At 43.2% G+C, this 15,740-nt stretch overlaps 1 protein-coding gene across 1 annotated transcript; it reads left to right on the forward strand.

Annotated features, from left to right (window-relative positions):
* The first annotated feature begins 1,813 nt into the window (after window positions 1-1,813).
* synpr (synaptoporin) lies at window positions 1,814-15,022 on the forward strand. The gene is made up of 7 exons (XM_035520606.1): window positions 1,814-1,942; window positions 2,067-2,125; window positions 4,624-4,741; window positions 10,282-10,406; window positions 12,730-12,928; window positions 13,494-13,685; window positions 13,797-15,022. The coding sequence occupies exons 1-7, from the start codon at window positions 1,925-1,927 to the stop codon at window positions 14,052-14,054; spliced, it is 969 nt and encodes a 322-aa protein (XP_035376499.1). The 5' UTR covers window positions 1,814-1,924; the 3' UTR covers window positions 14,055-15,022.
* Window positions 15,023-15,740: the final 718 nt, after the last annotated feature.

The following is a 15,740-nucleotide window of genomic DNA, read 5'->3' on the forward strand; positions in this document are numbered from 1 at the left end:
TCAGTAATATTAACATTATGGTGAGTAATATTAATGATGAACGGTAATATTAATTATGGTCAGTAATATTAACGCAGCTGAGATAATGAGGGAGGTTGAGCAGAAGAAGGAAGGTTCATTATGCAGTTGTCATGGTGCAGCACAATAAACCTCCAGCCAATGAGAATTACTGGAAACTGCGATGAGTGTGGTTAAACAGAAACAGAAGTTAAAACAGAAGGTTAAACAGAAGACCGTACAAACAAGGTTTGCAAATGCATGTTCTGTGGCTAACTGGCTTCATCTCTGCTGTAAGATAACCAGCTCTGAGGACGACAGTGCTGCACTGGCTTCACATTCAGGATTCACTGGTTCCAGCAAGCTGAGAGATACTGGGTTAGGGTTAGAAGTAAGCAGTGGCACAGGAGGTTTCCACAAATCACCTGAGCTCAGTAAATGAAGTCTGTTTTCACACTGCCTCAATAAACCAGGTCTGTCTTCACACAGCTTCAATAAACCGGGTCTGTCTTCACACAGCTTCAATAAACCGGGCCTGTCTTCACACAGCTTCAATAAACCGGGCCTGTCTTCACACAGCTTCAATAAACCGGGCCTGTCTTCACACAGCTTCAATAAACCGGGCCTGTCTTCACACAGCTTCAATAAACCGGGCCTGTCTTCACACAGCTTCAATAAACCGAGTCTGTCTTCACACAGCTTCTATAAACCGGGTCTGTCTTCACACAGCTTCAATAAACCGGGTCTGTCTTCACACAGCTTCAATAAACCGGGTCTGTCTTCCCACAGCTTCAATAAACCGGGTCTGTCTTCACACAGCTTCAATAAACCGGGCCTGTCTTCACACAGCTTCAATAAACCGAGTCTGTCTTCACACAGCTTCTATAAACCGGGTCTGTCTTCACACAGCTTCAATAAACCGGGTCTGTCTTCACACAGCTTCAATAAACCGGGCCTGTCTTCACACAGCTTCAATAAACCGGGCCTGTCTTCACACAGCTTCAATAAACCGAGTCTGTCTTCACACAGCTTCTATAAACCGGGTCTGTCTTCACACAGCTTCAATAAACTGGGTCTGTCTTCACACAGCTTCAATAAACCGGGTCTGTCTTCCCACAGCTTCAATAAACCGGGTCTGTCTTCACACGGTCTTTTCAGTGTCTTTGTCTTCATGAGGGAGGCTCTTTCTCATTAGCTTGACTTACATTTGCTCTTGACCAATCAAAAAAATGGACCCAAATCAAATTAGCCAATGAAGTCTGCCTGCATAAATTCTGAGGGATTTATAGGAATGTGAAGCAGGCTAAATTGAAGGCTGAATTGAGTATAACTAAACCCTGACTGGACCCTGTGCGACTAAAGCCGGATGTGAGGTTGCCTTCCGTCTCTCAGTTCTGCCAGGGGTGATTTATCCTGACACCTGCCAGACTGTGTAACAGCCTCGTGTGTGTTGATCAACACCTATGTAGATTAACAACACCTAGGTAGATTATGGGTGCTGTTTCAGCATAGGGGTGCTACATATGCAAAGGCAGGAGTACTAAACGGTCCGCTTTCCAGAGTAAATATGAACAACGGTTATATCATTCTGGTTTGTAATTTGCACCATTTAATTCACGATTGCTTGCGGAAAATGGCAGACAAAAGCACACCGAATTTCTCTTGGAAACCTAATTAAGAGTAACGATAACGCGCACCGCACACAATGCGTGGGTTGTGATTGATTACCGTCTTAAAGAGACACAACCTCAGTAGACCGCTCATTTACCATCTAACCAAACCTACAAGCTCTCCTTACATCAAAAGCGTACTGTTTAAATCATTTAACTCCAGCCCGATGGCTCTTTCCATGTGGAGGAGCAATGAGAGACGAGTCCCTGCTACGCGCGGGAGACGCTTGTTTTGTTTTCTTTCCTCCTAAAAGAAAATGCAAACAGCTGTCAAGGTAAGAAAACAGGTATTGTGTCTGGTAGTTAGTGCCAGTTATTCGGATGCTTGGAAATCTCTGATGTGAAAAAACGGCAGCAATTAACAGAATCCCACATCATCCTATTATTCTCCCGTTTTAGATGGTTTCCGTTGGGACATTTCAAGTACTCAAATTACCTCAGGGATTAACCGCGGTTTAGAATGGGTAAGTGGACGTTAAGAGCGGTTTTCGTGCTCACTTTCCTACGCTCGTATAAAGTTGGGGGGAAACGGGAATGTTGCTTTTTTTCATTTTATCTTTATATTGGAGCCATTGTGCTCTATAGTTTGTTTGGGAGCAATGGGCGATAATTTAATATCGGAGCCATTATAAAGCGCACCTTATGAGCGTGTTTTGCCGTTTGTTCTTTGATGCCCGATTCACTATTGGGTATGTGCAACATCTTTAAATAACAAATGTGCGATTGTCTGACTCATGAACAAAAGTTCTCATTATTAAGCGTTTTTATCTTGTGCCGTGCCGGTTTACGACACGTCCCAACGTGCACCAGTACGTTAAATATCCAGTTTAGAGAGCCCAAATGCTTCGGCTTTATGTAATACTTTGTACATATGACTTTTCATTTTCAAATACGTAGTGACTTGTTTGCTCTTGAAACACACAAGAGTTTGTACATGTACAATATAGGTAAAACGACTCGATATTATGAACAGGGACTTCACATTTAGCTTACTCTATACAAGGCAGAGGTCTTATGAAGGTTAAAAGAATATTTCATCCAGCAATGCAGACTTGGCATTATTTGGATGTCAAAAAGAGTCCCCTGTTCGTCCATTTTGTTAGTAGGCCTATCGTAGGAACACACCCACACCCTGTTATTACTTATTAAACAACAGAATAGATTTTTCAGGGGAAACCCCCCCAAAACCGCATACTGTTAGAGGTGTGCTATCAACGGCACCACCATTTGAGATCCTTTGGTTCAGTGTTTGTACTGTTTTCGTCACCACTCTAAGCTCCACAAGCACCAGCTGCTAGACTGGTTGGGACATTTTAAACTTGCATCCACTTAAATTTTGTCAACTAATCTGTATAGTACTGTCCTAATTTACATGTAATTAGAACTTAGTGAGTACCTTTTAACACATAAATAAATAATCAAGCATGGAATTGAACCTTTACCCCAACTGAAAATTGTACAGAACCTGAAAATGTAGAGAGAGTGAGTAGATCTTATTGCCTGGCTGTGGTTGCTCGACAAATAAGATTAAAACCCTGCTTTAAGGCTTTACAAGATTCCAATATGCAAACGGATGCAAAATGATATGGTTGTCTTAAACCCATCAACAGAACGAAGCGTTAGCATTACATGGTCACAGGGACGTTATGGGATCCCCAGAATATCCACGTCTGTGTGTGCACAGAATTTGTTTCAAGCATGTCAAAAAGTTAATTACTCCTCACAGTCTCAAAATTTGTATCCAATTCCCCAGATACATTATTTAGCTAGTTAGCTAAGATATCTAGATTCCAGCTATGTTAGCTTGCTTGTGCTAGGTTAGTTTGATGGCTATCAAAGTAGACTTAATGTTTGAATCACCAGATAATGTTTTTCTGACATTACTTCATCTGTAAATGTTCCTGTCGTTTCTTGGTCATTCGTCATTTTATTTACTTGTTTTGGAAGTCTGTACAATATGAGACTAAAGTAATTGGCGTTAGCTAATTGGCTACACTGCTAGCATTAAGACGCTTAACAGGCTTAGTTTACTGTTTTCTTCCTCTTTGCGAATCTCACGGTTTTAATGTCCTTTTGCTTTTTATGGAAGCAAAACAAAATTGTGTGCCTAAAATATACAAAAAGCATATTTTGTAAATGGCTTCAGAAAGATTATTTATTTGGAGGAACAAGACTCATAAATTTGTAGAAAGCTTTCCTTGCAAACAAGGCAACCTGGAAGTCCATCATTTACTGACACTTTTGTCTGAACACAACTTGAGTAATTAAGGGTTAATGGTCTTGTTCAGGGGCCCAACAGTGGCAACTTGGCAGTGATGGGACCTGAACTGGCAACCTTCTGATTACAAGTCCAGTACCTTAAACGGTCCAGTACCTTAAACGGTCCAGTACCGTTTTTTTTTTTTTTCCTCCATTTCTATAAGGGCTATTAAAATGTACCTCAGACAAATTAAATGCTGTTCTATTAGCCTGTAGACCAGTGGGAGAAAATGTTATGTTGGGCACTGCATAATACTGTTTGGTCATTGCTAGTATTTGTTCATACTTTTGTTCATATTGGTTGATTTTCTATATTGCATTGAAGGACAGGCAGGGTAGAGTCTTGGGCATCCTTGAAGAGGTTTGGATTTAGATCCACACGCACATTCTCAAACACCACATATGACCTCACATGTATACTGTCACTCTGCACACCCCACTCTCTCTCTCTCTCTCTCTCTTTCTCTCACACACACACACACACTGGTTTGCGTCCCGATTGGATGACCAAGTATGACAAACCGCTGTAACAGTCACCACAGGGCAGGGGAGGGGCTATACTGGGTTACATGACAAGGTAGCCATGGAAACCCCACAAGGAGATGGCGTTCGGAGAGGGAGGCAGTATTTATAAAAAAAATAAAAATAAAAAAAATCTCAATTTTTTTATTTTATTTTTTTTTATGTCTGCTTGCAGTCCACCAGGCTTCGAGACAGCGCTGGAGTTCCAGCTGACTCGGACCAAGAAGCCTCTCCTACAGGCAGCCCCTGTGCTGTACTGCTGGACTGAAGCACTTTTCCGCACTGACCTCTTGGTCTTGTTTGTTTTCTAATGGAGGTTTTGAAAGCTGAGTATTTGGAGCATAAATACCATGTTTTGGGAATCAGCATTGCTTGGCCCCAGAACACCCAATTATACCCCCTAAAAAAGCTTTTGTCTTCAGATCAGTAGAACCTTGTGGTTAAGAGAAATATCTGTTGTGGTTCTGCTTCTAAGAAGCATGACAGTTTCGCCATCCTCACAGTCATCACTGCCTGGCTAATTCAGTTGGTAGCGCATGAGGCTCTTAATTGCAGGGTTGTGGGTTTGAGTCCCATGTTGGCTCTGATGTTGGCTCTCTGTCTTTATGGGGCAATGGTAGCTCTGTGCTTAAGGTACTTGTAGTTGGAAGGTTGCTGGTTCAAGCCCCACCACTGAGCACTGAACAAGGCCCTTAACCCTCAATTGCTCAAGTTGTACTCGGTCATAATTGTAAATTGCTTATCTTAAAAGCATCAGCTAAATGCTGTCATAAGTGTTCTCTCCAGTGTGGAGACTGTTAGAAACTGGTTCAAAGTGCCAGTCCTTCAGGTTCGATCTCCTCCAAGTTACCCTCTGTCCTCTGTAGCCGGATCTGGGGAAGTCAAGACACTGGCACGAAGGTAGTGAATCAAGAGAGTTCCACTTCATTGAGGAAAGTGAGGCATGTTCTAAGGGTCTACGTAGAAAGGAAAGAGACAAGGTTATTAAAGATTAGATGTTCTCTGCGTGAACGAGCCACGAGCTGTTCTTGTGCTTAAAGGAGACAAGAAGGGGGAGACAAGATGACTTCGGGTGACCAGCTCGCAGTCGAGCTGCCATGTCATGGCTGATCAGGCACCCAATGCGAGGTCTCTGCCCAAGACAGAAAGGCTCCAGTGTCTAACACTCTAAAGGAATCACATATCTGTATATAGAGCTTTCTCATACGCAGGCACCAAGGAAACATTAGAATGAATAATCACGGAGGTAGAAATGTGAGTTATGATGGCAGACAGCAGTGATAATAAACAGGGTCCACAAACAAGAATCAACACAATAATCAGGAGTACGGGAAAACATATGTTTGAGCCAAGATCCCCAAGGGCCGACGAGGTCAGTTAACCAACTGAAGCAAAAATCATTGGCTGGTGGAGGCTCAGCAATAGCGGGCTTCATGTGCGAAATGATGTCAGTAATGTTGTTATAGTAGCTAGGGATGTCAAGGCAACACGTTTCATTAATGACCTTGCAGATGCCTCCCTCCTTTGCCAAGAGGAGATCTAGGGCTAGGAAGTTCTGCAAGAGAGTGGTATGGATCTCCAGGGTAATGTTCAGCCAGGAGGTTGTGCCGGGATGAGTGAGCCTCCTGTGCCATGTCAAAATTTCATATTGACCAAAAAAACACACATGAATGCAATTAGCTTTCGCAGATGTGGGCAGGTGGATGTGTGTGGTGTGGAAATTTCATCTGTGGATGTGTAGCTGGCATTAACTAGCTAAGAGGAGGGTGGAGGGAAGAGTGTGGAGCGGCATCAGACACTCCGCCTCCATGTCGGAGGCACCGCCTCCAGAAGCCAAGGTGGTTTCACTCTGGAATGAAGCATGGCAGCCAAGTCTCTCGGGGTTGATGGCCGTGTGTCAGTCAAGGCTTCTGTGCACAGACCTCTATATTTATCTCTTTTAACCCCCCCCCCCCCTTCCTCTCTCTTTCCTTCCCCCACTCTCTGGGCAGCCTGAGGCATCATCCACACCCCTCTTCCTGCCTGGCAGAGCACAGCTGGAAGAGCCTGATAACTCGCACCGCTACAGCCGTGTGTGCGTGTGCACGCGCGCGCTAGTACATATTTGTTTGTGTAAGGTAATGCAGTATAGTGTACTGCTTTTCCCCTCGCACACATACAGATGAATGCCATTTCTTTAATTATGTAAGGTAAGCAGGTCTGAGTCTGCAGCGTAATCTCTAGCACATTGGGTGTTATTGTTGTAATGGCCTCATCCTTGTATCCATTCTTCTCATCTCTGCCATCAGAGTCCTCTTGAGGGACCAGAGAACACAGGCCGTGTCTGCCCGTGCTGCGTTTTCTACACTGGAACGGCACTCGGCATGTTTTAGGCACATGGTGTGAAAGTAAACATACAATATAAAATAATCTGTTTTACTGTAGGCCTGTGGGATTGTGGGTGTGGATGGGGGTCGGGTGTGGTTGGGGGTGGGATGTGAGTGGGTTGGGCTTGGTGTGTGTGGGTGTTTTGTTAGCATTAGAGATTTGAAAGGATGTTATGACTGTCACTGTTACTCCAATTCTACCACCAGATGGGGCATTTTACCTGCATTTTACCTCACAGTCAGTTACCACAACCATTATCTGGTAAATGAATATCTAGTCATTGCCAGAGATCAAAACCTCATATTTTTAAAATCATTACCAACTCTCTGAGCCTGCAGTCTTGTATCAGCTAATTAGGCAGGTAGCATCCTGACTGAGCTGATAAAGATGAATTGGCCTCATGGAGAGAAAGAGAGAGACCCCCATATGAGGGTGACGTAGTTGTGAATTAGCCCTGTATATGTGGTGGTTGCTAGAGGAATTGACACATTTGGGATTCAGGATTATTTTTGTTTATACTGGGGCTCCTAAATTTAGAGGTGAAAATGTAATAATGTCCACTCTTCAAAATAATGTGTGGTGATTTTATGAGGTTGTATTGTGTGTTTTTTATTAGTGTAGCTCTGACTTCACTCTGCTCTTCTAGGTGCTGATCTTAAACATCCAGTTTGACCCCCTACCTGCATGTAAAACACATCAGTCACCTTTAACTGGTGTGCTGGAGAGCTGTTTAAGAACCAATACTCTAGTCATTATTTTCCTTGTTAGTATTTGAAAAAAACATTTTCTCCCATGTGTGGTGAATACTGACAACACACTCAGGGGTTACTGGAGATTCTCACTGTCAGTGAAGCACAGAGCATCACATGGTTTCCATAAGCGCTTCTGAAATGCTCTGGTGGCTTTTCGATGCTTTTTGCTTTCTTTTTTTTTTCCCTGGTTTTCACCTGAATTCCGCAGTCAGAGGTTTGGTGGACGGTTTCTGGCTTGATTAGACATGTTGCCATGAGGAGAATGGATGGGTTGTTAGGAGCACAGTCACAACCAGATCCTGTAGTACATCACCTCTGCTCTGATAGGTTAGCATCATCCCCTGACAATCCTGCACTGAGGTTGCATTAGAGGCTTCTGGGTTGTTTGAGTAAAACTGTTAGCTTTATTGAACATTAAGAGATTTGAGTGCCAGTGTAACCTGCCCCTAATCCATTAACACCTGTAATGTGTGTGTGTGTGTACTACATTATGGAGTGGGACCCCTGCTGGCTGCCTGTCAGTGTGTGTGATGCGTTCTAATAGTCACGCCCATGTCCGTGATGGGGACTGTATTTGGAGAGGCTCCGTGTGAACTTGCACACATTGCAGTGATGTGCACAGCAAGTCCAGTGCTGCTCCAATGCAAAATTCTCGATTCAGCCCCTGAAACCACCCCGAGGACGTGGCACTGCTTCTGCACGGTGAACGTCTTTTGTGCCGTTTCTTTCCTATTATGGTGCCAACGCTCAGGGGACGGCTCAGGAGTTGGAAGATAACTGAGTTTCTGGTGGCTCCCCACACACGCTGGTGCATAGCCGAGTCAGGAACCAGTGACAGGACGTGATGACTGTTCCTCATTATCCGCCAGGCAGGTGCTGCACACATATGGACACCTGTGACATTCTCCAGCATTCTCTTCTTCACAAAGTCCACATGCTTTCTCCAGTCTCTCAGTCTTTTTCTCTCTCTTCCCTGTTCACTCACTCGCACGCACACATACCTTTCCAGTGAGAGTATGCCAGTGTCGCACTCATTCTTCTGCTGTTGTATCAGCAGAGCTGGTCTTCCCCTGGTGGCTGGTGGGCAGTTCCTTAGCCCCTGTTCCTGATGGGCTGGTGGACCCGTTTGACAGCATGAGACTGAACTTCTGGACTGGTCATATGTGGAGTCATGCTGCTGTTAAATGTTCCTAGTGTTGTTCTCTCTCTTGTGCTTTCTCTCCCACACACACACACACACACACACACACACACACCAATTCCCCAAGATCACAAGCTTTGGTGTGTGTCACTAATCAAGTCTGGCGTCTCCTGTAGGGGCTGTGTGTGTGTGAGAGAGAGACTTCCCACTCTTGTGGCAGCCCCTGCATGGTGAGGAAGAGGAGTAGGAGCATAGTTGCAGTCAGGGAGCTCTCGGTCGCCCCCCCCCCCCCCCCCCCCCCCGTACCACTCTGTCTTTAAGTATGCCTTGAAAGCAGGAGCTAGGAACAGAGGACAGAAGGTAAGGAGAAGTGCAGAGGACAGGACTTTAAGCATCCTTCTTCCTTTACATAACTTGGACTACTAAGGGTTAAGGGTGACTTGCTCTCTGAAGCTGGACATCTGTCTTCATTTAAATGTGCATGGTCATATTTGCTCCGGTAAGTAGCAGATCAACAGTTCGCCATACTTTTGCTTTAAGATGAGCTTGAATGAAGTTGTCCATTTAAAAAGTCAATTTTTATTTTGTTGTGTTTTTCTTTGGTCTTTTTTTTTTTTTTTTTATGATTAACACACAGACTTGTACGCCATTAGTTAAGGCATTAATTCTTCAGAGATTAAATCAGTCATAAAGTGAACCAAATGCACTTTTGGCATTAATGTAAAATTATGACTATTAAAACAGGTCGAATTAGCAGAGGAGCCTTTCTGTCTGATCCAAGACCAGAGGTTGCACCTTGTAGTTTGTTTTTCAACCCAGATGTCCTTAACATCACTGTCTGTCGGGGGGGGTGAGAAAGTGACTGTAGGTGAGTTAGCTGGGTTAAGGAAGGAAAAGTGTTCACGTATTACTGTATGAGATGCACATATGAATTAGACTACGGCTCACGAGACAGGAATTACAGAGACTTTATAACTGCTTATTTGCAGGAGACTCATTCTGACTCATTGACTGTCCTGTTGGGAACCACACCTCCAGGACAGCGAGTAACTGCTGCAGGCAGAAAGTCTAATCCAGGGTCAGATACCTCTACATAATCCTAATCCAAACCTTAACCATGATGAAGGAAGATCTGGGAAAGCCCCAACAAAGCCACACACCTGGCCTCAGTTCACCCCTTCTGTCAAAGAGAGGCCAGACTAAATAGCATTATCTTGTAGTTAATGAAATTCACGGTGCGTAATGGTAAATAAACTGATTAGAATATGACGATCCACCATTTGAATTCGGTTTAATATTTTTGTGTATTGGTTGCCCCAACCCTGGCTGGAGTGAAAACGTCTATCTTGGTGTAGCAGAATCCATATCACCCATGTTCTGTTCCGAATGAGATCTGAGTGTCATTGATGAGTAATGATGTTAGAAATGCTGTCTGGATGCAGAATGAGAGAATAAGAGCAATTCTGAACTTACTTTTGTAATTGCTGACGGCTTTGTACCTCTTGTACTTGGTGTCAGGCAGTCGATGTGTGTGCAGCGTAACCTGCGTGTTTGCTGGTATGCGTCTGTCCAGCTTTTTGCCGTCTTTGCTTTCGCGCCATGTGGAGGCTACTGGGGGCACCTGCAGGTTAGCGTGGACTGTGGTAACGAGACGCACAGCAACCTGGGCATCAACATCAACTTCACATACCCATTCAGGTAAGGCTGAAACACACACACAGTGCTTTCGTCAGAAAAGTGGAAAGCTTAGCTGCTCGCTTCATTTTCTAATACGTGGTCCTAATGAGTCATCACTAAACCTTTTGAAAAAATAAATTGAATAAATTTGTCCTTCTGACCCCTTTTCTCGTCTTCTGATCTCACTGTCTCACACATTTACGGTGTTTATCTGATGCTTTTATCCAAAGTGACTGAACACAGTTTGAGGGTTAAGGGTCTTGTTTAGGGGTCCAACAGTGGCAACCTGGCAGAGGTAGGACATGAACTGGCAACCTTCTGATTACTAGTTGAGTACCTTAAACACTGAGCTCTCTCTCTCCTTTGCTCAATGGGTATTTTGTTCTTTTGTTTATGCGGTCCCTCATGCAGCTCTGGTAACTATGGTAACTGACCAAGCTGAAGAGATTTCAAGGCTTGAAATGTCAAATAACACCTTTTAAAGGATGGAGTTAAAAACTCCTGTGTAGCATGCATGCATCTGAATGAAACATCTGTCTTCCTATGTCAGAGGTGGTTACTGAATGGTACTGGACAAACAGAACTAACCGAATAACTGAGCTGAATCTTTAGCCAAGGCTGCCTCCACCTTCAGTGACCTTATGACACATTTACGTAGCCTTGTATTGTCTAACTTCAGTCTGCTGAGGACAATAGCATGCTATCCTCACTCAATGCCCAGCTGTCTGTATAAACTATTTAATTTTACTATATGCTAATTGAATAGTCAGGGGCTTATTGTTTCACAATTCTGCATATATAACTGGATTTGTTGTTAGCAGTGAAAGAAAAGCTTTAGAGAACTTTAACTGAAGGCCAGCAGTGTTGAGTTCAGCCATAACTAGTCCAAATGAGAGGTCCTGTCAGGGACCTGTGCAGTGGACTGAAAAGCAAATCTTACCCCAGAACAAGAAACATCTCAACTTTCTTCTGGTTTGGTGTAATTATCTCAAACCTTGTGAGACAGGCAGGTCTCGGAGCTAAACGCTGAAAATATTCAGACAAGGCAGTCAGTTTCCAATATCAGTTAAAACACGCTGTGACTTGCCTATGATGAGATTTAACCCGAATCAACATGTATGCACCATGCTTCAACAACTAAGAAAAAAAAAGCACAAAACACAAATACAGAAATGAATGGTTTTAGTTTTAATAGAGTTGATCAAATAAGATTTTTAAGAATTAAGATGCATTCTTTGTATTCCCAGTTCATGTATGTAGAGTTTTCTTTTGTTGTTCTATTGGACATTGTCCCTGCTTGTAAAAATGAAACATTTTTTCCATGAGTCTGAGTGCGCACACTTTGGACTGTGGGGCCAAACACACACACATACAAAATATCACAGGGCATGTCAGGTTTTCTTGGCTGCTATAAGGCTTTGAAGCAACACTCCGATCTCTCCTATGCTTTTCTTTCATACATGAAAAGCTCCAACCTCAGGATTGTCAGCGGAAGATAAGGCAGAATTAGATTTCACTCTGGGCCAAATTTTAACCACATCGCCAGAAAGGCCACTGCTGCAGGCTAGATGGAGGAGTTGGATGCTAGTTTGGGCTGCCTGTCTTCTCTGGCACAATCCCAGTGCATGTACCAGTCAGAATCAAGAGTCCGCCAGACGTCTCGATGTCTTTATTCCATCCCATCCCTTTGTTTGCTGAAAATATTATTGAGCCATCGTCTGTATTTACTAGGGATGAACACAGTAGGTGGGAGAGACTTAACCTGTATCTAAACTTTGTCCTCTATCACGGTTTTCAAATTTAAGTGAATATTTGAATTGCAAACCAATCAACTCCACCGGAGTACTAAGCAGGACGGTTTCATTTAGGAAAATATTGATTTGTCCAATTATTTGTGGTCCACTAAAATGGACACCTATGTACTGAAAGTGTTGTAAATATATTTGGTTCACACAATACAGATGTAAATACAAATAAAGCTACATTTTACCTCATAATCATTGATTCAAAGCCAAAACAAAGACTGTCTCTTTCAAGCTATTTACAGACTGCACTGCATTTAACTGAATTTTGGTAAATACCAATTCCTGTTTTTATCCCCAGAGGACTCTGTGCTTCTCATTAATTGTGTTTTAACTATTGTCTAATCACACTGTATCTTCCCTTTTATCTTCTGTAGTCAGTGAGGCGTTTCAGAATCTGATAATCACTGGATATTGTCCTGTTGTCCGTTTCCTGCTTAGCAACGATGACCCTCTGACTTTAATCCCAGTGCTTGCTATGGTGATAAATGCATCAGGACGCAGACTTGAACCCAGACTCACCCCTCACTCACCTGTCTCAGGTTGAGGGAAGTGTCCTTCGACGTGCCTACATGCGAAGGCCAGAAGCAGGAGCGCCTTCACCTGGATGGAGATTTCTCTTCCTCCTCTGAGTTCTTCATCACCATCGCAGTCTTCTCCTTCCTCTACTCGCTTCTCGCTACCATCGTCCACATCTTCTTTCAGAATGCGTACCACGAGAACAACCGCGGCCCTCTCGTCGTAAGTGCCAGTCAGCTTGATCCCACCACATTCTGAGCACGTCAGATTCGCCCATTTGGAAACAGACGCAGAGGTTTTTACCTTTTTATTAATGATGTCTGTAGCTGTGCTGCATAACAGAACTGGGGTATATATATCTAATATTTATTAATTAATTATTTTTGTGTGTGTGCGCAATTGAACAATGACCTCTCATAATCCAAACAAGGAGACTCGGAGCTGTAATCACCATGTGATTCTGCACTGACATGTCCTTGTGCTGAGATCTGTTATGATGCAGATAAATTCAGCTAAAATGACCATCATTACTGTCATGTACAAATGTCACATGTATAGAATACTGGAAGGTGAACACTGATCAGCTTCTATCAGCAGTATTAAAGACGCAGCGCGTCTGTCTTGTGACAGAAACTGGAAAAAGAGAATCTCAGAGTCTACTGAAACTGAAGAGGTCAGCAATATTATTGATGTAAAAGACAGAATTTGCAAGACAACAGATGACTGGTTAGGCAGCTATAAAATGTCACTCGGACACAACGCAGTTTGGTGTCTCTGCCCTGTGCAGGACTTCATGGTGACGGTGGTCTTCTCCTTCATGTGGCTGGTGAGCTCGTCTGCTTGGGCGAAAGGCCTGTCTGATGTGAAGGTGGCCACAGACCCAGACACGGTGGTCCTGCTCATGTCCGCCTGCAAGGTGCAGACAGCCAAGTGCGGCTCGGTGTACGGGCCCGTCTGGTCCAGCCTCAACAGCTCTGTGGTAGTGATTTCGTTTACTTTTGTTTTTATAAATAATCATCACTAAAATAAGTACTTTATGTATGAAAAAATGTTCTTGTCATCGTGACTCTCACTGTCGTTGGATTTCTAGGTGTTTGGCTACCTGAACTTTGTTCTTTGGGCGGGTAACGTCTGGTTTGTGTTTAAAGAGACTGGTTGGCACAAAGGCGGCGCTGTACGATACCCAACACTTGCTCCAGAAAAACAGGTGACTGGCTTCAAGCAGCGGACCTACAACCAGGGCAGCTTTGACCAACCGGCAGGAGGCTTCAGCAGAACTGGAGACCTTAGCCAATCAGAGTACAGCCAGGTTGGAAACTATACCTCAGTTGGTCCCAACTCCTACTGAGTAGATACCATGTTCTCTTCCAGTCACATGACCTAATCACATGGGCCAATTATTTTTAAGGTCAAAGATCACTGTCTCAGGAGAGCTGATGATGCATAATTTTGGCAGTCAAAAAATTATTAATTTATTTAAATCAGTCAGGCAGTAAAGGTATTGACAGGTAGGAATCCCAGGAATACACAGCATCTGCAAAGAATGCCTTTTTGTGTCTCTTCCAATCACAAATTTCCATAATTTGAGATTTATTTTCCAAAATTAAATGCAATACCCAGCTCAGGACACCAGTGAATTAAAGAACAGCTTTTATTTTTGCCTATTTTGCCTGTGGAATGATTTGGACTCCATAGACAACACGTGTATCGGACAACAGAAAGAATAACAAACAATAATAAAAGCACTTTTTTTTTTATCATTGGACAGTTATCTGGAGAGATGTCTCTGAATTTTGAGATCTCTCTGAACGTTGCGATGCCTGTGGTTTTGTCAGAGATGCACCATTATTTTAGCTGTCAGTGTATTTCAAAGGTTTGCACCGTCATGTAAAAAAAAAAAAAAAAAAAATTAAGGTGGATGTTTGTCATGTAACACTTCAGGTTTCAGTCATGAAACACTTCACTGTTGAAATTGTTAATATGCAGTTTAGGTGTACATGAAATGGACAAAAATGTATTGTTGAGTAATGCAATGGATCATTGACATTTTTATTTCAGCATTTGTATTAATTTGTAAATTTAAAAACACCTGTATTTAATACTGTCTTCAGAACATTTGTTTTTCACCCCAGTTCAGTAAGGACTGTTCTGAGTTTGACCGAGTTTGTATCCTCTTCACACAGAGATAAATGTTCTAGCGTTGTGAAGGCTGCGTTCACACCGAGGTAAACGTTCTAGCGTTGTGAAGGCTGCGTTCACACCGAGGTAAACGTTCTAGCGTTGTGAAGCTGCTGCTTTGAACTGGTTGATTTTAAGCTATTTTGGTACATAATGCCATAAAGGAGAAAAAATGTTAATGCACATTTGGGTATGTCAACTTTTAATATAGTATAGTATGAGGCTACAGGGCACAGCTCTACAGGGAATAACTACAGGGCATATCTTTATAGGGCATAACTCTACAGGGCATAACTATAGGATATATCTCTATAGGCATATATAAAATATTGCACCACCCCAGTGAAAGTCTCTACAGGACCCAGGACAGGCTTCAGATCCAGGACAGGTTTTGACTCTTCCCCACCATTATGCCCAATTTGTCTTGCACACTTTTTATTCATGCATTTGCTTGTCAGTCAGCGTCGAGTCTGTGATTCTGACACCCACTCCTCTCCACAAAGAAAGAATATGCTTTCACAGTCACAGTACCATGCAGACTCATATGTCCATCTGCATTTAAAGTAATCAAAAGTACCAAGATGAGTCTTTACTGTACCTGCTTCACTAAACGGAGTCAGTGTTCCGGCTACAGGACGCCACTCTGACTTATTTAGTAAGGCACATGCCTGTGTTTTAAAACCTGGTTATATAGAATCGGTGCTCTACATGTGCTGAACTTCTCCACTAAGCGGCCTGATGCAGAATCAGTCTTTGGTTTTTGTGTCCTAGTGAATCACGGTTCAGTGGAAGGTCACGGGTCAGGTGCGCATGGACGTTGAGTGTGGATCACTCTGAGCAGACAGCTGGACGGGTC

This window comes from Electrophorus electricus, chromosome 20 (genome assembly GCF_013358815.1).
Source record: "Electrophorus electricus isolate fEleEle1 chromosome 20, fEleEle1.pri, whole genome shotgun sequence".
NCBI classification, from domain to species: domain Eukaryota; kingdom Metazoa; phylum Chordata; class Actinopteri; order Gymnotiformes; family Gymnotidae; genus Electrophorus; species Electrophorus electricus.

Bases quoted from the DNA above. Each gene is read 5' to 3' on its own strand.
- synpr (XM_035520606.1), top strand. The intron at 10,407-12,729 runs GTAAGGCTGAAA...CACCTGTCTCAG, and splicing joins AACTTCACATACCCATTCAG to GTTGAGGGAAGTGTCCTTCG. The intron at 13,686-13,796 runs GTAGTGATTTCG...TTGGATTTCTAG, and splicing joins CCAGCCTCAACAGCTCTGTG to GTGTTTGGCTACCTGAACTT.